General features: G+C 40.7%; 2 protein-coding genes across 6 annotated transcripts; both read right to left on the bottom strand.

The window, feature by feature from the left end:
* Nucleotides 1–3467: 3467 nt before the first annotated feature.
* On the bottom strand, nucleotides 3468–4978 carry LOC123694814 (basic proline-rich protein-like). Of its 2 annotated transcripts, none has more exons than XM_045640391.1 (5): nucleotides 4635–4978; nucleotides 4385–4474; nucleotides 4190–4272; nucleotides 3827–3887; nucleotides 3468–3633 (listed from the first exon to the last, which is right to left on the bottom strand). In XM_045640391.1, the coding sequence occupies exons 1-5, from the start codon at nucleotides 4645–4647 to the stop codon at nucleotides 3521–3523; spliced, it is 360 nt and encodes a 119-aa protein (XP_045496347.1). In that variant the 5' UTR covers nucleotides 4648–4978; the 3' UTR covers nucleotides 3468–3520. The 2 variants fall into 2 exon arrangements, with proteins under 2 accessions (XP_045496347.1, XP_045496346.1); XM_045640390.1 differs by having other exon boundaries at nucleotides 4775–4974.
* Nucleotides 4979–5310: 332 nt separating this feature from the next.
* On the bottom strand, nucleotides 5311–23610 carry LOC123694813 (splicing factor 1). Of its 4 annotated transcripts, none has more exons than XM_045640387.1 (12): nucleotides 23160–23610; nucleotides 22976–23080; nucleotides 22762–22894; nucleotides 21949–22150; nucleotides 21438–21584; nucleotides 20340–20415; nucleotides 19033–19185; nucleotides 18596–18702; nucleotides 7409–7575; nucleotides 6129–7257; nucleotides 5814–5939; nucleotides 5311–5616 (listed from the first exon to the last, which is right to left on the bottom strand). In XM_045640387.1, the coding sequence occupies exons 1-12, from the start codon at nucleotides 23438–23440 to the stop codon at nucleotides 5471–5473; spliced, it is 2772 nt and encodes a 923-aa protein (XP_045496343.1). In that variant the 5' UTR covers nucleotides 23441–23610; the 3' UTR covers nucleotides 5311–5470. The 4 variants fall into 4 exon arrangements, with proteins under 4 accessions (XP_045496343.1, XP_045496342.1, XP_045496344.1 ...); XM_045640386.1 differs by having other exon boundaries at nucleotides 21438–21629; XM_045640388.1 differs by having other exon boundaries at nucleotides 5430–5616; nucleotides 7099–7257; nucleotides 21438–21629.
* Between the last annotated feature and the right edge of the window lie 4104 nt (nucleotides 23611–27714).

A 27714-nucleotide genomic window follows, 5' to 3' on the forward strand; every position in this document is an offset into this window, starting at 1 on the left:
ACACTTTTGGGTATTAATATGAATTTGATGATATGTATTTGGTTTTTATCAAGTTTACATACGTCCTATTTGAGGTTCGTTGGGAAAAGGAGGCACCATGGTACCTAGATTGTTGCAAAAAAATTGTAAAGAATATTATATATAGTAACACAGTGATTAATTATCATTCACGGGCACTTATGTTGATGGAATTTCACTTATTTCGATGATATTTTAATTATTTTGAAATAAAAATTGCGTCTGGCACCTATTTAACAACGACAAAAACGTCTTGCAATAAAAAATGTGTGTCTGATGGATCTATCTAAAGGCAAAAGACTAAAAATTACGCGTTAAAAATGACTTTAAATTAAGGATATTTTCCTGTGCAGTTAAGATGCGCACTAATAAACGCAACCACTGCGGCCAGCCAGACAGCCCGGACTATAACCGAAATAGCAAGAGGAACAGCATATCAAAGAACCAACTATAATAAAATTTCCTCTTGTCAACGTTGATATCTCCTATACGATATAGCATTATCCAGATTTCGTTCAAACTTTGTAGATTTATTGAGGACCGATGACAATACACTAATTTGATAAAATTATGTATTCCATTTTTATGTTTGTATGTTTGTTTGTTACTTTTTTGACTTCTGTGTGCGCGATTTTGACCCACTTTAAACGGCCAGATTTCGTTCAATACCTACACTAATTTGATAAAATTATTCCATTTTTCAATTTGCAAAATATGATTTTTGTTAATTTATATAATTTTCATCTATAGTCGATAAGGTAAGAAAATAATTAAAATTTTCTATAATTTTTCTCTACAGTCGATAAGGCAGGACTCGATGTTAATTTTTATTTCCAATAATTATCTTTAGCCGTTTTCTCTAATATTGACAAATTTTTGTATATTAAAGAGGATTTTAATTCTACAAAACAAATAGTTGTTTAAAAAATTAAAAATCATATGTTCACTCAACAAAATTATTTCGTTATTGTAACCGAATTTTTCAATTATTAAAAAAAATCGATTTGTTAAAGCAACGGAATAGCTAACTATTTTGTTATTACTAAATGCTTAGGTATATACTTACTTACCAAAATAGTAATTTTTACAAATTTCGTGTGTTTGTACCGGCTAATCTCAGGAACGGCTTGACCGATTTTGATGGGACTGCAACTATCAGATAGAAGTAGTTATAAGCAAACGTATATATTATTAAACAAGTACCTAAGTTCCGATTTAACTATGTACTTATCCACTTTATGGTAAAATCTAAACCTAGTGGTTTACATCTTTGAAGATGTTTTAGTTTTAAGATTTTTGTTAATAAGAAATGGAGATTTTCCTCTACACGTCATTGCGAATTTTTCTTAAGACTGTAATGAGTAATGATAGCATAATATTATGTTGTTTAAAATATTGTGCAAGTTGTGTTCGTTTATTTATGAAATTGCACTGTGATCTCATTTTAAGACTAAGATGTAAACTGTGTTAATTTCAAGTTGTGAACTAAAGTAAAAAATAAGCAATTCTGTGAAACTTATTCCAAATCTCTTCATTAGTTTGGTGGTGCTTGAATGGTGTATGTACCTATCTAATATGTTCATAATCATGTGTATAATCATTAACAATAAGTAAAAAACAACTTTTCAAAAACCTTTAAATGGTTAGCATTTCTGTAACCAGTCTTTAAGAATGAGTTACTGTGCTATGTTATGTTCCTACGAATGCTCAGTGTTATGCTCACAGTAATGTGCATTTATCAGCAGTGGCGGCGTAAGGCGTGGGCGACGTGGGCCACCGCCTACGGTCACGCGGTATAAGGGGCCTCGCGCCTCAAAATTTTTAAAGCAAGAATAAAATAAAATAAAAATAACTACATACGTTATAAACAACCGACTTCAAAAACGGAAAAGCAAAAAATAAAAAGATTTGATATTATTTATTACTACATAAGTAATTACATAGTACATATTTAGATGTGCTATTGACTAAAAACTAAAAAGGTTTGATGTCGGTGCACGTGCTTAGTGCTTGGCACCGACTTCAAACCAATTTAATAATTAATAGCACATCTGAATAATATGTAGTAGGTAATTAATAATATCAAATCTTTTAATTTTTTCCTTTTCCGTTTTTGAATTCGGTTGTTTTTAACGTAGTTATTTTATTTATGTAATCCTTTTTGGAGTATTTTTCAACACGTATCAATCGAGCACAAACTCGATATTACTGAGTTAGTGAGTTCCTATGGCCACCTTCCGATTCCATAATCAAATTCTCTATGTCATGTCGCTATCCAATTTAAGTATATAATATTATGTATACAAAATTTCAGCTCAATCGGTTATCGGGGAGTGAATCAAAGTTACTTGCTACATTTCAATTAAGTCATCGAGATCAGAGTAAATTGCTCATAAAATAAAAAACTACTGGGCCTATCTGAATAAAATTTTTATGGGACCAATTCGACAACATTCTGCATCAAACAAAAAAAGAATCACGTAAATCGGTTCAGAACCCTCGGAGTAATCAGTGTACATACATACAAAAAAATATACCGGCCGAATTGGTAACCTCCTCCTTTTTATATAAATCAATTTTGTAATAAAATTTAGGTCTTGTCCCGCCACTGTTTATCAGTTACATAATCTTGCATTAGTTTTGTCGGTAAAGTGTTACTACAATACGAGCGTTGATTTTTAATTTAACCTCTGGTTGTGAATCTCCTGTTCCATAAGCGGTCCATCAAAATTTAAAAAAGAGAACGCTCTATATTCTTTTAAAAGTAAATGCTCGATGTAAAAGGATTTATTTGGACATTAAATCAAAATAAATAAAACACAATTTGTATTGCTATATATAAATTTATTATTATTTATAATACATAGTAGTACATAGTGTACCCGATAGAGCTCTTACTCAGTTTCCAAACTAAGAACTAAACAAACACACTAATGCTTATCGATTTGAATCTAACGTTTTGAAGAAAATGTGCAGAAAATACTACGAGTAAAATTTCATTCAGTCCTCAATATTTCATAATTGTCAATATCATTAATTCTCGATTTATAATAATTATTTAATTAATAATCACTTATTAGACGTAACGAAACTATGCGGACGAAATGTGCGTAAAATGGACATGAACACTTTTTTTACTTATCAACATTAATATTTATCATATTAAGTGTACACTCGAATGCTCGCAAATATATTTGTAGTTTGTACCCACAGTTTCACAGTCCATCGGGGCGACGGAGTCACCGAAAATCGTTATCGGTTTAAAACATATCAATTTAGAATCAAACGCTTAATCTAAATTAAATAAGTTGAACGTTTTTAAATGTACATTTAATTGAATACACGCGTATCGAGTGTGGGCTAGCCGCTAGCGATATGGCGGGAGCGGCGGCTCTAGGCCGGGCGGCGGCGGCGGCTCGGCGCTGGCCCGTGCTGCGTGCGGTGCCCGTGCTGCGTGCGGTGCCCGTGCTGCGTGTGCGGCGGGCGCTGGCGGAGCGCGCGGCTAGGACGAGGAGAGGGGCGGCGGCGGGGGCGGCGGCGCGAGGAAGGGCGGCGGCGGCGCGGCCCACGGCGGGGGGAACCCGCCGCGCCACCCGCCACCCGCCATCATCATGCCTGGAACGAACAACATGCATATCAATCCATTCTATTTTTAAATATTACAGACAATATTTATGATATATATCAATCTTACTTAGAAAATAGATAGAAAAATCTGTGAATTGATTAACCGTGAATATTATAAGTCTGCATTTGCACATAAATTAAATTAATATTGTATTTATGTTCTAAATTAAATTACAATTACCCGGTGGAGGTGGCGGCATCTGTCCAGGATTAGGCCCCGATCCGCCGGATCCGTTCTCTCCCTGTAATTATTAAAACGCCTTTAGAATTTCAAATAATGTAAGATTTTTATCATTTATATACAATTTGGAATTTTACGCTACAATATTATTCATTAAAATACTTGCGATAAGATGACGCTATGAGATAAATTAATGAATAATAATGATGCTCAAAGTGTGTATTACTAATACTCTCTGTTTTTAAAATATAAAGCAAAATGTCTATACTTATAGATCTGACGTTATTTTGAACGAGATAAACTCAGGAAATATTTTACCAATTTCAAAAATTCTTTAAGTGTGTTAGACTACGATTGTTTTACCTGGTGCCTTGACGGCGGCGGCGGTGGGGGGAAGGCGGGCGGGGGCGGCTGGCTGCCCGGCGGCGGCGGCTGGCTGCCTGCACCTACACGATTATATTCTTTTTTTTTTAACAATGTATTACAGAAATTAAGAAAACAATACATAGATGAATATGACTTTTATTTGTTTACAATTGGACAATTTAATACACTGACCTAGCCATGGCGCGTGGTGCTGCGGGTGCGCGTGCGGCGGGTGCGGCGGGAACGTGCCCGGCACGCCCGGCCCGCCTGGACCGCACATACCTGTCATATAAGGTTGCATTATTATATTTATGAAATGGAATGTTTCAGTAAATAGAGTTAACCTATAATTTAAATAATTATGTGTAAGGAGAAAAATGTATGAGATGTGATATCATCGGGCAGGTCCGCCCTCAGCGACACGTGCTGTGTGTGCGGTTACCGGGCGGCGGCATGATGGTTCTGGGCGGGTGCGGCGCGTGCTGCGCGAACAGCGAGGGCGCGGCGCGGCGCAGCGCCCCCCCGCCCGGCGCCGCCTCGCCCAGCTCCGCCCTCAGCGACACGTGCTGTGTGTGCGGTTACCGGGCGGCGGCATGATGGCTCTGGGCGGGTGCGGCGCGTGCTGCGCGAACAGCGAGGGCGCGGCGCGGCGCAGCGCCCCCCCGCCCGGCGCCGCCTCGCCCAGCTCCGCCCTCAGCGACACGTGCTGTGTGTGCGGTTACCGGGCGGCGGCATGATGGCTCTGGGCGGGTGCGGCGCGTGCTGCGCGAACAGCGAGGGCGCGGCGCGGCGCAGCGCCCCCCCGCCCGGCGCCGCCTCGCCCAGCTCCGCCCTCAGCGACACGTGCTGTGTGTGCGGTTACCGGGCGGCGGCATGATGGCTCTGGGCGGGTGCGGCGCGTGCTGCGCGAACAGCGAGGGCGCGGCGCGGCGCAGCGCCCCCCCGCCCGGCGCCGCCTCGCCCAGCTCCGCCCTCAGCGACACGTGCTGTGTGTGCGGTTACCGGGCGGCGGCATGATGGCTCTGGGCGGGTGCGGCGCGTGCTGCGCGAACAGCGAGGGCGCGGCGCGGCGCAGCGCCCCCCCGCCCGGCGCCGCCTCGCCCAGCTCCGCCCTCAGCGACACGTGCTGTGTGTGCGGTTACCGGGCGGCGGCATGATGGCTCTGGGCGGGTGCGGCGCGTGCTGCGCGAACAGCGAGGGCGCGGCGCGGCGCAGCGCCCCCCCGCCCGGCGCCGCCTCGCCCAGCTCCGCCCTCAGCGACACGTGCTGTGTGTGCGGTTACCGGGCGGCGGCATGATGGCTCTGGGCGGGTGCGGCGCGTGCTGCGCGAACAGCGAGGGCGCGGCGCGGCGCAGCGCCCCCCCGCCCGGCGCCGCCTCGCCCAGCTCCGCCATCAGCGACATGTACTCCTCGTCGATCTTCGCCTGCCAAACGTTACAGAAAATAATTATTATTAGAATCTACCAATATTAATAGCACCCTTAGAAATATATTAAAATGAGTACACTTTTAATTTTTCAACTAGTTATTAATTTTAAAAAGTTTAAGAAAAGTATTGAGTCGTCTTATAACCTGAGACGAAAAAAATATTAACATAAAAAAAACATAGTGTTGCACTCACCTTGTTGGCGGCGGGCAGCAGCTGCCCCTGGCCGGGCCGCTTGGCGCGGCAGTCGCGCGCGATGTGCCCCGCGCCGCCGCACGACGAGCACACGATGCTGTTCGTCACGTTCGGCTTGTCCGGACACTGACACACAAACCAATATCGCTAATGTAGTCACCGCACATAACATAACAATAACATAACACATAACATTGTGTAGTTATTAGATAAATGGAATAATAAGACAATTATTTATAGGTGTTGTGATTTTATGAGTTTAACACAATGAATAACATAAATAGCGGTCGCGTGTGTGTGTGTGTATGTACGCACGAGCCAGGTCTTGTGGTCGAGCGCGGAGCAGTTGGCGCAGCGCGGGCCGTCGGTCTCGCGCAGCGTGCCGTTGAGCTGGGCCAGCTCGCGTGTGTGTGTGTGTGTGTGTATGTGTGTATGTACGCACGAGCCAGGTCTTGTGGTCGAGCGCGGAGCAGTTGGCGCAGCGCGGGCCGTCGGTCTCGCGCAGCGTGCCGTTGAGCTGGGCCAGCTCGCGTGTGTGTGTGTGTGTGTGTATGTGTGTATGTACGCACGAGCCAGGTCTTGTGGTCGAGCGCGGAGCAGTTGGCGCAGCGCGGGCCGTCGGTCTCGCGCAGCGTGCCGTTGAGCTGGGCCAGCTCGCGTGTGTGTGTGTGTGTATGTACGCACGAGCCAGGTCTTGTGGTCGAGCGCGGAGCAGTTGGCGCAGCGCGGGCCGTCGGTCTCGCGCAGCGTGCCGTTGAGCTGGGCCAGCTCGCGTGTGTGTGTGTGTGTGTGTGTGTATGTACGCACGAGCCAGGTCTTGTGGTCGAGCGCGGAGCAGTTGGCGCAGCGCGGGCCGTCGGTCTCGCGCAGCGTGCCGTTGAGCTGGGCCAGCTCGCGTGTGTGTGTGTGTGTGTGTATGTGTGTATGTACGCACGAGCCAGGTCTTGTGGTCGAGCGCGGAGCAGTTGGCGCAGCGCGGGCCGTCGGTCTCGCGCAGCGTGCCGTTGAGCTGGGCCAGCTCGCGTGTGTGTGTGTGTGTATGTACGCACGAGCCAGGTCTTGTGGTCGAGCGCGGAGCAGTTGGCGCAGCGCGGGCCGTCGGTCTCGCGCAGCGTGCCGTTGAGCTGGGCCAGCTCGCGTGTGTGTGTGTGTGTGTGTGTGTATGTACGCACGAGCCAGGTCTTGTGGTCGAGCGCGGAGCAGTTGGCGCAGCGCGGGCCGTCGGTCTCGCGCAGCGTGCCGTTGAGCTGGGCCAGCTCGCGTGTGTGTGTGTGTGTGTACGCACGAGCCAGGTCTTGTGGTCGAGCGCGGAGCAGTTGGCGCAGCGCGGGCCGTCGGTCTCGCGCAGCGTGCCGTTGAGCTGGGCCAGCTCGCGCAGCTGCATGCGCCGCAGGTCGTTCTGCCCCTCCGGCACCTCCACGCCCTGCCGGATCACTTCCTTGATCTGCACACAGTAAAAGAAAAAAAAAATGTAAAATAAAAACAAAAGAGAACTCAAAACATTTTTTTTCTTTTTGCATTTCTTGAAATTAAAATCCCAATGCAGAAGCTATTGTAACCAAATCAATGTTCCTATAATACAAAAAACACGTCACCTTCTCCACAGCTTTCTTGACGCAGTCGGCGTTGGTGGCGGTGATGTAGGCGTGCAGCGGCTCGTCCTCGCCGGGCAGCGGCTGCCCGTCCTTGCGGCCCACCTTGCCCTCCTTCACCGAGCCCTTGCCGCGGATTATTATCTTCGCGCCTGTCTCTTTCTCCATTGCTAATAAAACATTCATTTTATTAATAAGAAAGTTTATACTAGTTAATATAATCTGCACAATCCACTAAAGTATTTGGTATAATATACCAGTGTACAGTACAGTTATATTATAAATTTATTAATAATAATGATCCTACCAATGTTATCAAGCTAGAAAAAAAAATTAGTAATATTTTTGTCAGTTTTGTAATCAAAATCAAAAAGCATTTCAGTCACGTCCATACTCTGTAAGACTATGGAACGTGTACTGAACAGCCGGCTCCTGGCACACCTAGAAGCGAACGACCTCCTCAGTGACCGACAATACGGGTTCCGCCGAAACCGGTCTACTGGGGATCTTCTAGCGTACGCCACCTACATCTGGAGCGAGGCCATCGAGAATCATGGTGAAGCACTTGCTGTCTCCCTTGATATCTCAAAGGCCTTCGATAGGGTCTGGCATGATAGTCTTATTGGCAAGCTTCCATCCTACGGTCTGCCTGCTGGTCTCTGCGCCTGGATCTCAGATTTTCTGAGAGACCGGTCGCTTCGGGTAGTCGTCGACGGCTGCTCGTCCGACCAAATGGCTATAAATGCCGGAGTCCCTCAGGGATCAGTTCTTTCCGCAACACTCTTCCTGCTACACATCAACGATCTGCTGAAACCCGGTATCTATGGGTACGCAGACGATAGCACTGTTGTGGAGAGATATGTATCCAGCGCGCGAGCCAGTACGGCACAAATTCAGTCTCTACGGGAGGCGATGGTTGATCGCATGAACTTGTCCTTACAGGCGGTCTCCGACTGGGGCGATGCCAATCTGGTCAAGTTCAATGCGTCTAAGACCCAGGCGTGTCTATTCTCCGCTAAACGGAGTCAATTCCACCTGACTCCGAATTTCCAAGGTGTGTCCGTGCCGATAACTAACCACCTCGAGCTTCTTGGTATCACCTTAACGCCCACTCTGAACTTTGGTTCCTTCATTGAATCTAAAGCCCAAGTAGCCTCAAAAAAGCTTGGAATTCTGGCGAAGGTGAGACAGTATTTCAGCCCGGGACAGTTGCTCAACCTTTATCAAGCACAAGTCCGATCGTGCATGGAATACCCCAGCCAACACATAAGCCAGATAGTAGCGAAAATATACCACACTAATTGTTCGGTGCAATGACCACCGAACACCCTAGTCAGCAATACTAGGTATCGCGGGCGGCGTTTAGCATAAATTTAAGTCAGTCCACAATCAACAGTCCACAAAATAACATATAACCGTCGCGACGCGTAACATTAACATTAAACATAATATAACATAATTATTATAACATTTATTTAAGAGAATAATTAACATATTATAGTATAACAATTAACAATTAAGTAACAAGTGAAAGTGTAATAGCAGTGATTTTAGTAATAAATTAATTAGTGTACATTTTAGTTTGATTTTATAACAAAATCCCTCCAACACTAGCCACGCAGCCCACCACTGGGTCTATCGCCCTACATTTTGGTCCTTCGAGCTACCGTAGCGGGATCACGGGATTCGGGAATTTACGCCTCTCGTATCTCGTTGAGAGTCAGCGCCGCCGGGCTGACGCGCTAGTGTTGTGAGTAACAGTGAGTGACAATTAAGTGGGTGTACCGTGTAAGTGTAAAGCTCAACAGTTCCAGAACAAGTAAGATCGTTTCATTATTTTTTAATTAACAACATCATGGAGGACATTTACGAAGCACAATCGGAGCTTTTCTCGTTTCTAGAAAAGCTCTATACTAATTTAAAAAAGGATGGGGAAGAAAGAAAGATGTCTTCAGGGTATATTAAAAAGAAGTTGGACATTTTGGAATCATATTGGTCTGAGTATCAGGCCAATCATGAAAAATTATTGCCCTACGAAGACAGGGAGCGCCCTTACTTCGCCCGAAGGGAATACGACCGCTGTAAGACACTATACCTGGAAATTAAAAATTATATCGGTAGGGTATCGAAGGAATTAGCCACAAAATTTCCAACAACATTTACAAGCATATATAATCAAGGGGAAGGTCCAAGTAAGCAACTAACAGAAACAAATAAACAGGCGGAACAAGGTGCAATTTCACCCGCACCCGTTTCAATAGGGTCAAGTAAATTGCAAGAGATGTTGCATAAGCAAGCGGTTAATTTTAAAGCTTTAATGAGAACAGTGAACAACATTGATTTAGAAAAAATAACAACTAAATGGAAATTTGAGGATGTACTACAGCAATTGAACTCGCGATGGGGCGTAATAGACTCTCTGCACTGGGAGATTGATAGTATTTTGGATGGGCAAGACCATGAGTATGAAAATGCCTTCACTCATCACGAAGGTATTTTTGACCGCCTCAAAGAAGCAATCAACACCAAGCTGTGGTCTGTATCCCACAGAGAACATATTACACCTCAAGTTGACATACCAATATTCACAGGCAACTATCAGCAATGGGTTTCCTTTAAAAATTTATTTTGTGAAATAGTACACGTTAACCCCACCTTATCTAATGCACAGAAAATGCAATATTTAAAGAGCAAAATCAAGGGCGATGCTGAACGCCTGATTCAGCACCTACAAATAAGTTCGGAGAATTATATAACCTGTTGGGACATTTTGAATCATAGATATGAAAACAAAAAACTAATATTTGCATCACATATGAATATGATTTTAGGCCTGCCAAACATGCAAATTCAATCGCTAGTACAACTTAAGAAAATGTATGATGCTACAAAGGAGAGCTTAAATGCAATTAAAAACCTAGATGTCGACATAAGCTCTTGGGACCCCATTATAGTACATATTTTAGCGCTCAAATTAGACAACCAATCTCATGCCGATTATGTGGAATCATTAAAACAACCGAGAGAGCTACCGGTCCTGCAAGATTTTTTGGATTATTTAGAGAGTAAATTTACCATGTTAGAACAATCTAGAAGAAAACAAGAACCTGTCATTCAAAAACCTTCGTATATAAAGCCCAATTTCTATCCAACATATTCTCAGGAAGTTAATCGTCTGCCAAATTATGTGAGAAATAACAATTATCAAGTCAACCAGCACAACTACTCTGGAAATCGCCACTCTCCAAAACCCATTATGAAAACATATCACTTATCATCTAAGATTAACATAACTTGCCCTCTCTGTAATTTAGAACATGGATTATACAAATGCAAGACATTTTTAGATCAACCGAATGAAATTAAATTTAAAACATTGAATAGATTCAACATTTGTATAAATTGTCTATTTTCTCATAATGGAAAGCCTTGCTCATCATTTCATCGGTGTCGGGTATGCAACCGAGCGCATAATACGATTTTGCATGATGCAATAAGTCAGCGATCGTCGACCTCAGAACGGCCGGTAATGTACAAAACACTAAACAATAATTCTTCGAATAAAAACGGGGCCGGCATGTCACACGTGTCGCAAAATGATGTGTCAGAAATTTTACTTTCAACAGCAATGTTAAGAGTACGGAGCAGCAATGGTACATATATAACTATGCGAGCACTCATAGATCAGGGGTCACAAATATCACTAATAACAGAAAACGGTGCACAACAATTGGGGTTGAAACGGGAAGCATGTCATGGGGTTATATTCGGGGTTGGACAAAACAGGAACAATTGCAAGGGAAAAATTAACATTAAATGCGCGTCGATATACAACAATTTTGAATTCAACACAGAAGCATATATAATGAACAATTTAATCAAAAATTTACCAAGTTTAACATTTGAAAAACCAGCATGGAACTACATAAAGAAAATAAATTTAGCAGATCCGGACTTTAATATAAGCAGACCAGTGGACTTATTGCTTGGAGCAGATATTTACTCAACAATCGCTTTAGAAGGGATCATCAGAGGTGACTGCACAACACAACCACTCGCTCAACAAACACATTTAGGGTGGATTTTATGTGGTAATGTGCATACTTTTCAATGCAACATTGTGTTAACAAACATGGACAACATTAAACAATTTTGGGAAATTGAGGAAATCACGGAAACAGAAGAATTATCAACAGAAGATCAGAAAGAAATGTATAGATTTCTACAACAAAACAACGAGAAGATTAACAGATGGAAGATATGAAGTAAGAATCCCATTTATTGAACAGTATGAACAAGAATTGGTGTCAACAAAGGAATTAGCAGTAGCACAATTCAAAAATTTAGAGAAGAAGTTCAACAAACAACCGGAGCTAGCACAACAATACAGAGATTTTATTCACGAATATCAACAATTAAATCATATGCGTCGATCAACAAGTAATTTACCAAGGGAAATATTTTTACCACATCACTCAGTTTTACGACAAGAATCCACCACAACAAAACTTCGGGTGGTATTCAATGCTTCAGCGAAAACAACAACAGGGAAAAGCTTAAATGATATTATGTGTAAGGGGCCCAATTTACAACAAGATTTACAAAAACTAATATTAAAATGGCGTCAATTTCGATACGCATACACTGCTGACATCGAAAAAATGTACCGGCAAATTAAAATTCACGAAGAAGATCAACGATTTCAAAAAATTATATGGAGAGATTCATCGGAGCAAAGTTTACAAGAACATCAACTAACAACAGTCACATATGGCACAAAATCAGCACCTTTCTTGGCTATGATGACGTTAAGGAGGTTAGCAACGGATGAAAAGTTATCATTTCCAGAAGTAACAGATATAGTTATGGAGTCCTTTTACATGGATGACCTGCTCCATGGGTCACACACTATTGAAGAGGGTCAAAAACAAATTTACCAATTAAATCAGTTGTTGAAATCAGGTGGATTTACGTTAAGGAAATGGTCATCGAATGAATCTGAATTATTAAGTAGTCTGAATAACGAACAAAATGCTGACACAAACATTTTTAGTTTTAAAGCTGAAGGGATCACTAAAACGTTAGGATTACAATGGGACTCGTCAGAAGACATGTTTACATTCAATTGCAACATTAAATTCAATAACACAAATAAAATCACGAAGAGAATACTCCTGGCTGAAATTTCAAAAATTTTTGACCCATTAGGCTGGTTAGCTCCAGTAGTCACGAAATTAAAATTATTATTTCAATCTGTATGGCAAGAAAAGCTCAATTGGGATGACGTCATACCAACTTATATACAACGTGAATGGTTTAAGTTAAAAGCGGATATTGAAAACATCAACAGTATTAATATACCACGTTGGATAGGCTGTTCAAAGGGAGGACTCATCGAATTGCATGGTTTCTGTGACGCATCAATAAAGGCTTACGCAGCAACAATTTATGGAAGGGTTCAAAAGGGAACAAATAATTATTCAACTGTTTTAATCGCTTCGAAAACAAAACTTGTACCACACAACAAGTCCGTATCACTACCGCGACTCGAATTATGCGGAGCTCAGCTACTTTCAAAGCTAATGTTAAAAGTTATTTCATGTTATAATGAAAATAATATTAAGATGTATGGATGGTGTGATTCTATGGTCGTTTTAGGATGGATATATGGAGATGAAGCTCGTTGGAATACGTTTGTATCGAATCGTGTAAAGAAAATTAAAGAAGTAATGTTGCCTGAGTGCTGGCGTTATGTGAAAAGCGCAGAGAACCCAGCTGATGCGGCGAGTAGAGGCCTAACAGTTGCACAATTAAAGGATAAATCTCTATGGTGGAAGGGCCCATCGTGGCTATCGCAACATAATTATCTGGAAAATATAGTTAGTAAAAACAATTACGAAACCAACCATGAAACAAAAACATACGTATCGGTACCTATAACAACAATTCAAGAAAGCTTAATTGACAAGTTATTAGAAAAACATAATTCAATTAATAAAATAACAAGAATTTTAGCATGGTTACAGAGAGCATTGACACCGAAAAGCAAGCATCGACCTACATGTAAACATATTACATTGCAAGAATGCAATGCAGCAAAATTACGAATAATACGTCACGTACAACAAACTGAATTTTATAATGATCTACATAATTTACAGATAAATAATCGCTTAAGTTCAACTAGCAAATTATTAAGTTTTAATCCATTTTTAGATAAGGACAACATTCTACGTGTCGGGGGAAGGTTAAGGAATAGCATTATACCTTACGACACTAAACATCCGATAATCATCCCGCATAATCATAGATTAACATATTTATTAATTGATCAAGCTCATCGTCTTACATTCCATGGAGGCGCTAAATTAACATTATATACGTTAAGAAGAAAATATTGGATTTTGGGTGGATACAAAACAACGAAGAAACAAATAAGAAGCTGTGTAACGTGTCGTAAACAGAATCCGGAGTTAAAAAACCAACTTATGGGAGATCTACCAGATTCACGCTGTAACCCCGCCCCTCCATTCTACCATACAGGGGTGGATTATACAGGATTTGTGGACGTGAAGGCCAGCCAAGGGAGATCTGTACGAACAACAAAGGGCTATATAGTAGTATTTGTATGCATGGTAACAAAAGCCATACATTTAGAAATCGTGTCGGAGCTCACAAGCTCCGCATTTTTATCAGCCCTACGCCGAATGGCTGCTAGAAGAGGAACACCTAAACATATTTACAGCGACAACGGTACAAATTTCGTAAAAGCTAACCGCATCATGTCAGAGGAATACGAACAGCTGCAATCTATATTCAACAACAGTTTCTACAGAGAAATAACAGATATGAAAATTGAGTGGCATTTTAACGCACCAGCCTGGCCTACAGCTGGAGGTTTGTGGGAAAGAGCAGTACGTAGTGTCAAGTATCATTTGAAGAGAGTTATCGGTGATCAAAAATTAACATTTGAGGAGTACAGCACGCTTTTAGCTCGTATAGAATCGTGTTTAAATTCTCGTCCGCTTTGCGCGTTAACTGAGAGTGTGGAAGACATAGATTGCCTTACACCAGCACACTTTCTTCATGGGCGAGCTGGTACTACGGTCATCGAAACAGCAGAAGACGCTAGAACGAGATGGCAACTGGTAACAAAACTTTCTAATGATATCTGGAAAAGATGGAAGTCAGAATACCTCATTCAATTATCGGCAAGAGCAAAATGGCATAAACAACAAAATAACATAAAAATTGATGATATAGTGATAATTCATGACGATAATTTACCAGCAGGAAAATGGGCTATGGGAAGAGTGGTCGAGTTACATCCAGGTGGCGATGGGTTAGTAAGAGTAGTAACGCTAAAAACAAAAAATGGGTTAATAAAAAGACCCTGCAATAAAATATCACTTTTACCGGTAAGCTCGGAAAAACAAATAACAGAAGACAAAGATCAACATCAACAAATTTAAAAACAGCTCACGAAAAGGTTCACAAAGTTTCCTATCCCTAACAATTTCATTTTTATTATTTTAAATATCTTAACAACCGCAAGTGCAAATTATACAACATCAGCATTTAAAAATAATAATCAGTCACTATATTTCGATTCTGTGGCTGATACGCAAATAATTCAAGATGAATGGACCATGGTAGCGTATTACAACATGTCACCCTACTGGGAAGGAGTAGAAGCACCCGAAAAGTTTACAAAATATTTGCAAAAATCATGTGATAGTATGGACAATAATGCACGATGTCATATGATTCTAACACAATTACATCATGAACAGGTGGAGTTATTATATTACAACGACGTCTTGCTGAATCAGGCACGTGAGCCAGGCGCACGCGACAGGCACGCGAGACAGCGGCGCGGCCTTATCAATGGTGTGGGTTATGTTGCAAACACTCTGTTTGGCGTATTGGACGAGCGATTCGCGGAACAATATAGAATGGACATAGAATAAATACACGCAAACAATAGACATGTACATGAATTATTAAAAAATCAGACATCTTTAATTGAAGCACAATATAACCTTTTGCAACGGACCGAAGACCTTATAGCCAAGCAACATAAAACAATAAACAGACGATGAGACTATTTTGTGAAGAAAGTGTTAGTGATAGTGTTAGTGTGTGCTTAGGGACTCTAAGAATTTAACATTCCACTTTTAGATTTAATTAACATGCATCTAGGATTTTAAGTCTTTATATTTGACTCTAAGAATTTAACATTCCATTTTTAGGTCTAACTTATATACATTTAGGATTTTAAGATTTCATATTTTACACTTTACTTTAGATTAAGCAAACATGAATAATTAGTAACATATTTAATATCTCTTATCATTGAATCATTTAAATCTTTGTATCATTTTTAACATTTTCATCTCACACTCATCTTTGTCGCCCGGGAGCATGTTCGGTGCAATGACCACCGAACACCCTAGTCAGCAATACTAGGTATCGCGGGCGGCGTTTAGCATAAATTTAAGTCAGTCCACAATCAACAGTCCACAAAATAACATATAACCGTCGCGACGCGTAACATTAACATTAAACATAATATAACATAATTATTATAACATTTATTTAAGAGAATAATTAACATATTATAGTATAACAATTAACAATTAAGTAACAAGTGAAAGTGTAATAGCAGTGATTTTAGTAATAAATTAATTAGTGTACATTTTAGTTTGATTTTATAACAAAATCCCTCCAACACTAGCCACGCAGCCCACCACTGGGTCTATCGCCCTACACTAATCAGTGTCAAGTTTTATTACTTTTGTATTTCAGCTGACATCATTGCTTTATTTTGAATAAGAGAGTTCATAATTTAAAATAATGTTGTAAGCTTACTAAATTCTGTATAAAGTTCGTGGTATTATTTCAAGCTGAATAGTAATCAAGAGTAGAATCTGCTAAACAAGCGATATTCAAATAAAAGTAATTGAAACAGCTATTATCTGCACAGTAGCTGTAGTTTATGCATTGTCCTGTATAACATATTCAAGCAAAGCAGTTAAACAGCAAAACGCTGAATAGTAGACGAAATATTTTCTTTAAGCTGGATAGTGTACGAAATGGTACTAATTTATTCAGATGCTGAATATTTTAGATTTTTTCTTCTTTACACAGCTGACTTCTGCATAATTGTAAATAAACTCTTTGTTTTACCTAACTTATAGCGCTATAAGCGTACAATTGTCTTATATTCAGCTTAAAACAATATCAGTTACAAATGTGGATATCTAAAACAGCAAATAACTGATTAGTTGAAGATATCGTATGTTTATATCCAGATATTACACCATTTTGTGACAAAACTGATATAATGAAGAGGGTTCTGTACACGATGATTGTGCATCACCATCAGGATTAGTGATTCAAACAAATAGACCCGCGGGTCCAACTTTAAGAAGCTTATAATTGTTTCAGTTTAAAATAATAAATTAATAAATATTTTAGTTGGTAATATAAACAATTGTCTAACTAAATATTACGCAATGCATCATTCATAGTTGTAATAAATAACTTTAAATACCTAATAGTGGGTCCTACCCACATAATTATAGGTCTCATCAACCTCAAATATTTATGGATTTATTTTCTATAAAAAGAACCCTAAAAAGCTGAATAAGACTATACTGCATTATGTTATTTAAGACCATTCTCTGAGAAATGTATAATTATTGTATTTTAAACCAAATATTTTCTGGATATGTAGTCGTATGTGAACTATTATGCAGAAATAAGCAAAATAATCACTGAATTAGACACTTTTATTCAAATTGGCCGCCGCATTGGCATCCGCCATTAATATAAGGTTCGACATAACATCTTTAAAAAAAATCCTCACCATTTATCTTATGAAACGCTTTGTTTAGTGAGTAGGAAACATTAGCAGTGATATAAAATTATATTCTCATTATTTGCTGGGACTGAAATTTGATAAAAAGTAAAGATAATTTATTTTCAATATTATTTCACATTTGTTTACCTTTTAAATTGTAGCTTTATCTTGAGGCGCTCAAAAAATGTACAATTATCATATTGATAATTCACAGTAAAGTGCCATGCGTTTATATAATTCACCTTATACTTACATAATAAATGTATTAAACAATTTACTTACCCAATTTTTGAAGAAGTGATCATCAGCGGACATTTTAACAAATTTTCAACTAATAATAACACAAAATATACTCTCGTCACAATTAAAAATACATTTATACATTTTTTACTTGCATAATTTCTTTGTAAAACTACTTCTAAGATCGGAATTTTGAATATCATTTGAATATCTGAACTCACAAATTAACAACTGCATAAAAGCTGTATAATTTCTGGACTAAAGAAAAATCAGAATTTATGCAGAAGATATTCAGTGTGTTGTACATTTATTCAGCTGCTATGTGGCTATTAATCAAATGTTATCCAAATTGAAGCAAGATATTTTGTGCCCAAATTGCTTGAATATCATCTGTATAAGCGCTTACACAGAAGTTATACAAATACTTTATCCAGCTTAAAGTTAAAAGAATTGCTTTTACGCAAAATTTATTCAGCTAATCTGTGTTGGCTGGGACTGCTCTCACCTCTGGGACGGTTCCGCCAAGTACCAGCTGGAGGCGCTTGAGGCGATAGAGAGGCGTGCCAAGAGGCTCATAAACGACGATGACCTAGTAGGCAAAAAGCTCCAGAGCCTCGGTCACCGCCGCAGAGTGGCCAGCTTATCGGTCTTCTATCGGATACACTTTGGAGAGTGCGCTGCGGAACTGCACGATCTCGTTCCGCCATCCCCGTTCTTCCATCGATCGTCGAGGCGCACAGATTCTAGGCATCGCCATATGGTGGACGTTCCATGTACCCGGACTAAGCGGTTCGGTTCCACATTCTTTATCCGAACCGCGAGGGACTGGAACATGCTTCCTGAGTCTGTGTTCCCCGACGAGTACAATATGGGGGTCTTCAAGCGTAGAGTGAACAGGTACCTTCTAGGGAAGCGCGTTCCATCTTAGACCACATCTCAGCTTAACATCAGGCGAGATTGTGGTCAAGCGCTTCCCTATTACCAATAAAAAAAAAAAAAAAAAAAAAAAAGCAAAAATTAGGACATAAATAATTAATGTTAAATTCCCAAATTTAATAAGTAGGAATGTATAGCGATGAACATACCTTTAAGCGTGTTCCCGCGGGGCCCGATGAGCAGCCCCACGAAGTTGATGTCGGGGTGCTCCTCCTGCGGGATCATCACCTTGTCGTGCACGCGGATTATTGGCGGCCTGCGCACAGATATGTTTTCATTAATAATATTCAGTTTTGTAAATTATAATACCTGTTTACCAACAGTTTGCTTATATTTCAGTCATATGATGCAAAAAATTAGGTCAGTCTAAAAAATTTTCCAGGAGCATAGAAAATTGGTGATTTCTTAGATAGTGAAGATGAATGATGAAAAGAGAAGAACTGTTTTCATATATTCACTTTTCTGCCAATTTGGAATGAAAAGTCGTCGAAAGGTAGCTTTTATAGACGATATTTTTTTCCCGAGTCAATTTACGAGAAAAATGTCTCATTCGAAATGAAACTAGAGCACTATGTCGGCGGCTCACTTGTAGTCGGGCGGCGGCTTGAACTCGGGGTTGATCTGCTGCATGCGCTGCACGAGGCGGTGCCGCTCCTCCTCCAGCTTGCGGCGCGTGCGGTACTCGCGCGTGTTCAGCCGCTTGCCGTCCGTCGAGTAGATCGGCTCCGGCGACGGCGACCTAAGACACCACCCCGTTTTATATAAACACGAACAACATACAAACAAATAAAAAAACAGCCGAGTGCCGAGCACAAGTGTCAGAAGTGATACTTCCTTGCCCCTTGGCAACATTCAAAGATAGACCAAAATCGTCGCTTTACTCCATGACGTGAGGATATTGCCTTGATGCAACAATTAAATTTTACTCTTAACGCGCCTAAAGAAGTTTCACTTCTAAAACTACTATTAAATTCCATAAAATAACTATTATTACACCTATCCCCTTATAAACTACATCCTATGAAAATGTTCGCTGTAATGGACAATATAGATTAGATTATTAATAATTCCGATCAAATATGTATTAAATTTGAATAAATGCTGTGTCTGTTGGATAATATATTAGCTTATAATCATTATAGGGTGCGATGGTAAGATCCAACACTCCACCTATAAATTAAACTAGATAAATGAAAAATTATTATTATTATTACAAAAATGATATCTATGGAAAAACAGGGATAAATTTAATTGTATTTAGCCAATCGTTATTTTTATAAGAGGAGTATTCATAAGAGTTCTTTAAAATAGATGGTTTCAGTTATAGTTATATCAGATAATAATCAAAGATTAAATCAAAATAATTTTCTATGCAAGCTATAATTGACTTGAAAATTGAAAACTTGGGTTTCATAATAAATATTTGACTAATTTATTAAAAATGATAAGCTTATTCCAATTGCTTTATATTCTTTTTTTACATTGAATTGTTCTTCAAGCAGTATTAACGCTACCTATATGCTCCCCATATATTATTATATGAAAATATTGCAATTTATTCGAAAACAAGTATTGTGAATTAGAAAAAGAAACCCCATGATCACAAAGATTGATGCCTTTATTCGTGGGACCGTCGGTAGCGGGGAGCACAGAACCTAACCTAACGCCCTGAGAAAAAAATAATTCAATTAAATCCTGAAACATCAATCGGGATTAGAGCTGAAAAGTTCGGTTATCGTCAACCTGAAAACGTTAAGTTTAATTGAATTATCGGGTGCGGCGCGTGCGCAACCTGCGAACATGAAAACATTAGTGAGGGTGGGTGGGGTGGGGGGGGGGGTGTAAGTCTAGTAATAATGTGATGTGTCGGATACTCAGGCTGGTGCGGTGTACCTCTCCTCCACGTTGGGCGGGATGCCGAGGTCGCCCGAGCGCAGCTTGCGGGACACCTCCTCGATCTGCAGCTGCACTGCAAGGGCGCATTACACACACACTTACCAACACATACTTATACATTTACATTTACTTCGCCGGCTGCAATTAGCGCATCCGTCTTTAAACTTTCATCTTTTTCTAAATTAATTATTAAAAATCAATTAAACTTTCCAATCTTAAAATATTTTGCATTGTTATTGTTAATGCTGCAAGTTGTAGAAAACACAAAATTACGTTACGAAAATAAGAAAAAAATTAAAAATTAGTCAATGATTATTTTAAATTAATTATACCTGAATTTGGAGATATAAAATATAATAAAATTCATTAAGCATTAGTTATCCTGAAAATAAAATTTTCATATTTCAGAATAAAATAACCCCTAGAAACGTAAAAGTGATAAATTATGATTAATTAATTAAAATTAAAATAATTATGCACATATCAGTTTATTTGATTACCTACAATAAATGCAAATTTCATATTATTTCATTTGTATTTTGTTTTTGTAATTTTTCTGATTGTTCATTAAGTTTTAATTGTATTTCTTGATATCATTTGTAACAACAACTTTCAATCATCAGTACTATTTGATACAGTTATAACAGGGGGATAATTAACGGGTAATTTAGAATGGGTTTTTCAATTCTAATAGTTTTGTTGATACAAATTGATTGAAAGCTATTGTGGAATGTATTTAACAAGTGTTATTATTCAAGCAATACCGAGAATTTTGATGAAAATAATAGATTTAGTCATACTAATAAATCTAATAATTTGTACCAAACCAGGAAACACAATTAAATTTTCATTTTATTTTCATGAAATTCTCAGCACAGCTAAATACACTTACTATATGTAATATAAGAGTGTATGGTCAACACCAATCTTTTTAACGAATGTGAACTTCAGTATTTGACCACTTGAAAATGTTATGATTTTTGAGTCTCATAGTAGTACATGTTTCAAATTGGCCACAAAGCTTGGTGTAATGCATGTATGTGTGCACGTGTATGTAGTGGGGGTAAGAGAGCGTGGGTGCGGGGGGACACTCACACAAGTACTGCTCCTCCTGCTCCTTGGTGAGCGTGGAGGGCAGCACGGTGGGCAGGCCCGGGATGAAGGTCTTGTCGTGCTCGGAGCCCATCCAGCGCGTGCGCCGGCGCCGCGCGCGCCGCTCGGCCGCCGTCTCGCCCTCCGGACCTGCGCACATGTCGCACTCCATATGATAACACGCGTGCCCCGCGCCTAGCGACACCGAGAGAACGATATATAGCGCGCCAGCACAACACTCAACTAACAGGTTGCATCATACATGCACAGAATATTTGCTGATACACATTTAACATTTATATTTGAACGTTTGCTCATTACATTTAAATTTACGCATATGCACGATGATTTAAGTAAGGCGATGCACATTTATAAATAGTTAAAATAATAAGCAGGCCTCACCCAATCCATCCTCCTTATCATCAGGGAGTGATATGTAAGCATTGACGCAATATGAGCATGTGAACACGGAATAAGTAGCAAATGGCCAGAGATAGCGAGCGGGGAGTCTCACCGAGGCCGTCCTCCTTGTCGTCATCGGGGTGGTGGTCGAGCATCATCTTGTCTCGGTAGCGCGACTCGGTGCGTGCCTGCAGCAGCTCTAGCTTCTGCTGCACGGAGGTGGGCGGCGGGATGGCGGTCGCGGCGGACAGCGCGGCCGCCGCCGCTGCCGCTGGCTGCACCGGGGCTGCGATGCGCCGCTGCGCCACGAATGTCTGCACACAATATTTATGCAACGCATGTACAGTTTTCAAACTAATTAGTCAAAAATAATCAAAGATCATCAGATATATATTAATTTGTATCAAATTCAATATGGAAGAAGTAAAGGGCTACCATTTTTCTCATAATTTTTATAGCAACAGTTTTAATTATAAATTATAATAAAAGTTACTCTGATATATTATCTATCAAACTGTTAAGACACATTCAAATTAATTTAGAAGACTTTGTCATACATTTAGGGTCAGTTATATCAATAAAATGCAATCTCTACAGAACATTCAAAGATTTATAGTTGTTTTATTGTTATATAACAGTAAGTCTCATTTAATTCAATCCCTGTTTTAATAAAATTATTATTTCCAATAGAAGTAAACCTTACCGCTATATTGATGTAATTCTACAAATAATAAGTACAATAATTAATATAAACATATACATTGAGTCTCTAGAGGAATTTATCAATTTCATAAGTGTTGAATTTTGTAGTAGTTTATTTACCTGCAATTCTTGAGCTTTATGCTGGAATTTCCCACCCATTTGTTATAAATGTAAGAAATATGTGCAGCTTTAGCTAACTATAAGTATTAAGGAGGACGTTTACCTGTGCCACTGCAGCTGCAGCAAGTATAGCAGCCTGTGTGGCCGGGTTAATGTTGCCGTTTGTGGTGACCTGCCGGGCGGTAGCCTTCGTGGTTGTGCCCACCATCTGGTCCAACAGTGCAATTGTGCCATCCCTGTTAATGTAATATATACATATAACATTAATATTATGATCTAAAAGTAAAACGTATATAACCATTGAATAAATAAATGACCTGTCTTTGGATTTTCTTCCCCTGCTGCGTGAGCGAGAGCGAGTTCTACTTCGCTTTTTCTCTCTGTGACGGCTTCGACTTCTTTCACGTTCTTTGCTGCTTCGCCTGTGAAAACAGTGATAAATATAGACCTCTACAGATACAAATTGTGAAACAATATAAAGACAAATTGAGTTAAACATACCGTTTGGTGCGATGCCTATCGCGATCACGATCGCGATCCCGGTCACGATCCCTGTCCCTATCGCGATCTCTGTCGCGGTCGCGATCACGGTCACGTTCCCGATCACGATGACCACGATCACGATCACGGTCTCTATCTCGTTCACGGTCACGATCTCGGTCCCGGTCCCTGTCCCTCTCCTTATCCCGATCCCTATCACGCTCACGATCACGGCCCTTATCTCTTTCCTTGTGCCTATCCCTATCCTTAGATTTGGAACGACTTCTGTGTCGCGAACTCATTACTAATACTTAATCGAACTTAACTCCTATAATATTATTATGTATTGCTTTTTTTTCAATTATTGTTAAAATTCTATACTTTAGTATAGAAAGCACTATGTTTATCGTGCAAAAAACAATTTTAAAAATTCACAACTAACAAATCCACAATCCACATTCTACACGACAAATCAAAATGGAGTTTTGATTTTGACATTGACAATGAATAAATAATGATTGTCAAAGATGTTTCATTTTATAGAAGCAAAGGTTTAAAACCATACAGTCTGACATTTATTTGACGTTTGCTACAGGCGTCTATGTTACTTTCTATTTTACAAGATTTTACAGTGATTTTACATAATATATATCTATTTGATTATTAATTCGAATTCGCATATTTATTACATAGCACTTTTGTTTTATCACTGTTTTTATAATCATCTGAAATATAATCTTGATACGCCAGTAACCTTACCAGACAGTTACGGACACACCACACTTGAACTGCTGTTCATTTTATTTCAACATTACATTCCTACCAGTACCACATAACATTTTTATATAATAAATATATTATACTTGCTTTTCTAAAAAATTATTATAATCACTTGTTTTCGCCCGCATACGCGTAGTCGGAAATATATATTACAGTCCCGGGATTTTACTCGCATAGGTAGTTCAAGGGTAGTTCTAATTCACGTGGGATTTTCGGTATGTCCTCAGATCTCAAACTATTTTGTACGATGTTTCATCCAAATCGGTTCAATGGTGTAGGCGTCAAGAGACAGAGACACAATCAAAATAAAAAATAATTAGGAAGTTCATAGATAAGAAGAATATTAATAAGGATAATTATATTATTATTATTATCATCATATATATATAAAGCTACACTACCACTCACTCACTGACTGACTGACATCGGGTTTCTCGGAAACTACGTGGAAAGTTGGGGGGATTTTGACGTGATCGTATAGAGGTGCGGCGAGTGACCACCGGAAAAATATTGACAACTCCAACACCCTGGACAAGAGAGTGGACCCCTGGAGGTGCGCAAAAACGGTGACACCTGGAGGGGGGGGTGTCTGAACAAAAAATGCTCAGAACTGGTGGCGATTACCAGGGGTGGTGGAAAAATGGGGATTTTCGCGAAAACAAGATGGCCGCCGTACTTTGCCAAAATCGCCGTTTATGAATCCTTACGTCTCAAATTTGGCACACGTGCTCTGTTCGAGCCGGCGAATCGATCGGTGCCCCGTTCGAGTGGCTCCGGGCCCCGGTTTCCAACTTTCATACAACGTAAAATCCAACGGCCCGCGGAAACGGTACGAGTTGGGTGGGGGGTCCCGGAACTAAAAATGATCACCACCCTGAGACGCTACCAGGGAGCCACAGTGGGACGCTCGATTTTGGAATTTTTCCATTTTTGGCGCAAATATAAAAACGTAAATTTAGCCAAGGTGGCACGATGGAGAAACACACCAATGACGCATTCATACTCACCCAGCTCCCAGGATATCCAGAAAAATCCGAAATCTTGAACTTTCTCACAGCCCATGGAGACGGTCAACGGCCCGCGCAAACGGTAGCAGCTGCATCTAGGGTGCTCAAACTAAACTTGTAGTAGACCTCGAGCAATTACCACAGAATGCAAAAAAAAATCAAAATGGCGGAAAAAATGGCCACCGCCATATAAATTCTAAAACGGCCATCGCTGGTCCGATCGCGCTGAAACTTGACACAGGGGCTTTAATCGAGTCGCATATTAAGTTGGCATACTCATAATCGAGTTTCCATCGCTGGTTTCCGAGTTTCATACAACGCAAAATTCGACGGCTCTCTGAAACGGCGCGAGATAGGTGGGGGGTGTAGAACTAAAAAATGATCAGGAAGATGGGGTGCTACCAGGGCAATCGAGAAATTTCAAATTTGACGCAATTTTTTTTCAAAAAATGGCCAATTTTTCAAAGCAAGATGGTGGCGCCGGTTACTTCACGATCGGTCTGAAAATTGACTTCTGTGCTTGAATCGGCCAGATTTACAAAACTGCATACTTAGAATTTTTCTCCGACTCCCGGTTTCCATTTTCCATACATCACGAAATTCAATGGCTCTCTGAACTGGTGGCAGGTAGGTCGGGGTCGCAGAAGTAAAAAATACTTCAAAACCTGGTCCGCTTCCAGGCTTATAAAAATTTTTGGTAAAATGCGAAATTTTTTTTTTTCGAAAATTTTGTATGGAAATTTCCATAGTAGGAAGGGTAATAGGAATAGCATCGGTAAAAGACGGCACTGCGGGCTGCTTGCCGCCCGCGCACCGCGCAACCTCGAGGCTCGACAGCCTCCCGGAGTAGAAAATATTTATTAACTTTTAAACTACCGCACGAACCAAGCGAGCGAAGCGAGCGAGTCACAGCAGCGGCCGACGTAAATATTCAAATAGGTAGCGAGGAGCGAAGCGAGGAGCGTGTAAGGTTAACTTTTGAACTACCTACCGCACGAGCCAAGCGAGCGAAGCGAGCGAGTCACGGCAGCGACCAGCGTAAATATTCAAATAGGTAGCGAGGAGCGAAGCGACGAGCGTGTTAGGTTAACTTATGAACTACCTACCGCACGAGCCAAGCGAGCGAAGCGAGCGAGTCGCGGCAGCGGCCGGCATAAATATTCAAATAGGTAGCGAGGAGCGAAGCGACTAGCGTGTTAGGTTAACTCTTGAACAGTTTATTATGAAAAGTCACTGCCCGCTATCGATAAGACGTTTCAAAAATTTTACCAATATTTGAATAAGTAATTTATAAGCAGTTTAAGTAGCGAGGAGCGAAGCGACGAGCGTGTAAGGTTAACTTTTGAACTACCACACGAGCCATGCGAGCGAAGCGAGCGAGTCACGGCAGCGGCCGGCCTAAATATTCAAATAGGTAGCGAGGAGCGAAGCGACGAGCATGTTAGGTTAACTTTTGAACTACCTATCGCACGAGCCAAGCGAGCGAAGCGAGCGAGTCTTGGCAGCGGCCGGCCTAAATATTCTAATAGGTAGCGAGGAGCGAAGCGACGAGCGTGAGGTTAACTCTTGAACAGTTTATTATGAAAAGTCACTGCCCGCTATCGATAAGACGTTTCAAAAATTTAACAATATTTGAATAAGTAATTTATAAGCAGTTTCGACTGACTGTAGAATCGCTGTTAGCAGATGTTACAAATGGAAAGGAAATTCGAATGTATTTTCAAATGACTGAAGATTTCTGCCCTGGGATGAGCCGCGAGCTGCTTGCAGCTCGCGCACCACGCAACCTCGAAGGTGGACAGCCCCCCGGAATAGAAAATATTTGAATGGGGAATTTATAAGCATTACCGACTGACTGTAGAATCGCTGTTAGGAGATGTAACAAATGGATAGGAAATTCGAATGCATTTTCAAATGACTGAATATTTCTGCCCTGGGATGCTTCGCGGGCTGCTTGCAGCCCGCGCACTACGCTCCCTCGAAGGTGGACAGCCTCCCGGAGTGGAAAATACTTGAATGGGGAATTTATAAGCATTAACGACTGACTGTAGAATCGCTGTTAGCAGATGTAACAAATGGACAGAAAATTCGAATATATTTTCAAATGACTGCCCTATTGCTTCAACCCAGGGGTAAAAGGGGCTCGCGGGCTGCTTGCAGCCCGCGCACCACGCGCCCTCGAAGGTCGACGGCATTCAAGAATAGAAAATATTTGAATTGGTAATTTATAAGCACTTCCGATTGACTGTGGAATCGCTGTTAGCAGAAAATTACAAATGGACTGGGAATTCTAACACATTTTCTAATGACTGCCCTATTGCTTCAACCCAGGGGCAAAAGGGACTCGCGGGCTGCTTGCAGCCCGCGCACAACGCACCAGCTAGTTATTATTATTATATTATTATTATAATATATAAAGCTACACTACCACTGACTGACTGACTGACATCGGGTTTCTCGGAAACTACGCGGAAAGTTGGGGGGATTTCGACGTGATCGTGTAGAGGTGCGCCGAGTGACCACCGGAAAAATATTGACATCTCCAACACCCTGGACAAGAGAGTGGACCCCTGGAGGTGCGCAGAAACGGTGCCACTTGGAGGGGGGGTGTCTGAACAAAAAATGCTCGGAACTGGTGGCGATTACCAGGGGTGGTGGAAAAATGGGGATTTTCGCGAAAACAAGATGGCCGCCGTACTTTGCTAAAATCGCCGTTTATGAATCCTTACGTCTCAAATTTGGCACACGTGCTCTGTTCGAGCCGGCAAATCGATCGGTGCCCCGTTCGA

The sequence above is a fragment of the Colias croceus genome, chromosome 10, assembly GCF_905220415.1.
Source record: "Colias croceus chromosome 10, ilColCroc2.1".
Taxonomy (NCBI): domain Eukaryota; kingdom Metazoa; phylum Arthropoda; class Insecta; order Lepidoptera; family Pieridae; genus Colias; species Colias croceus.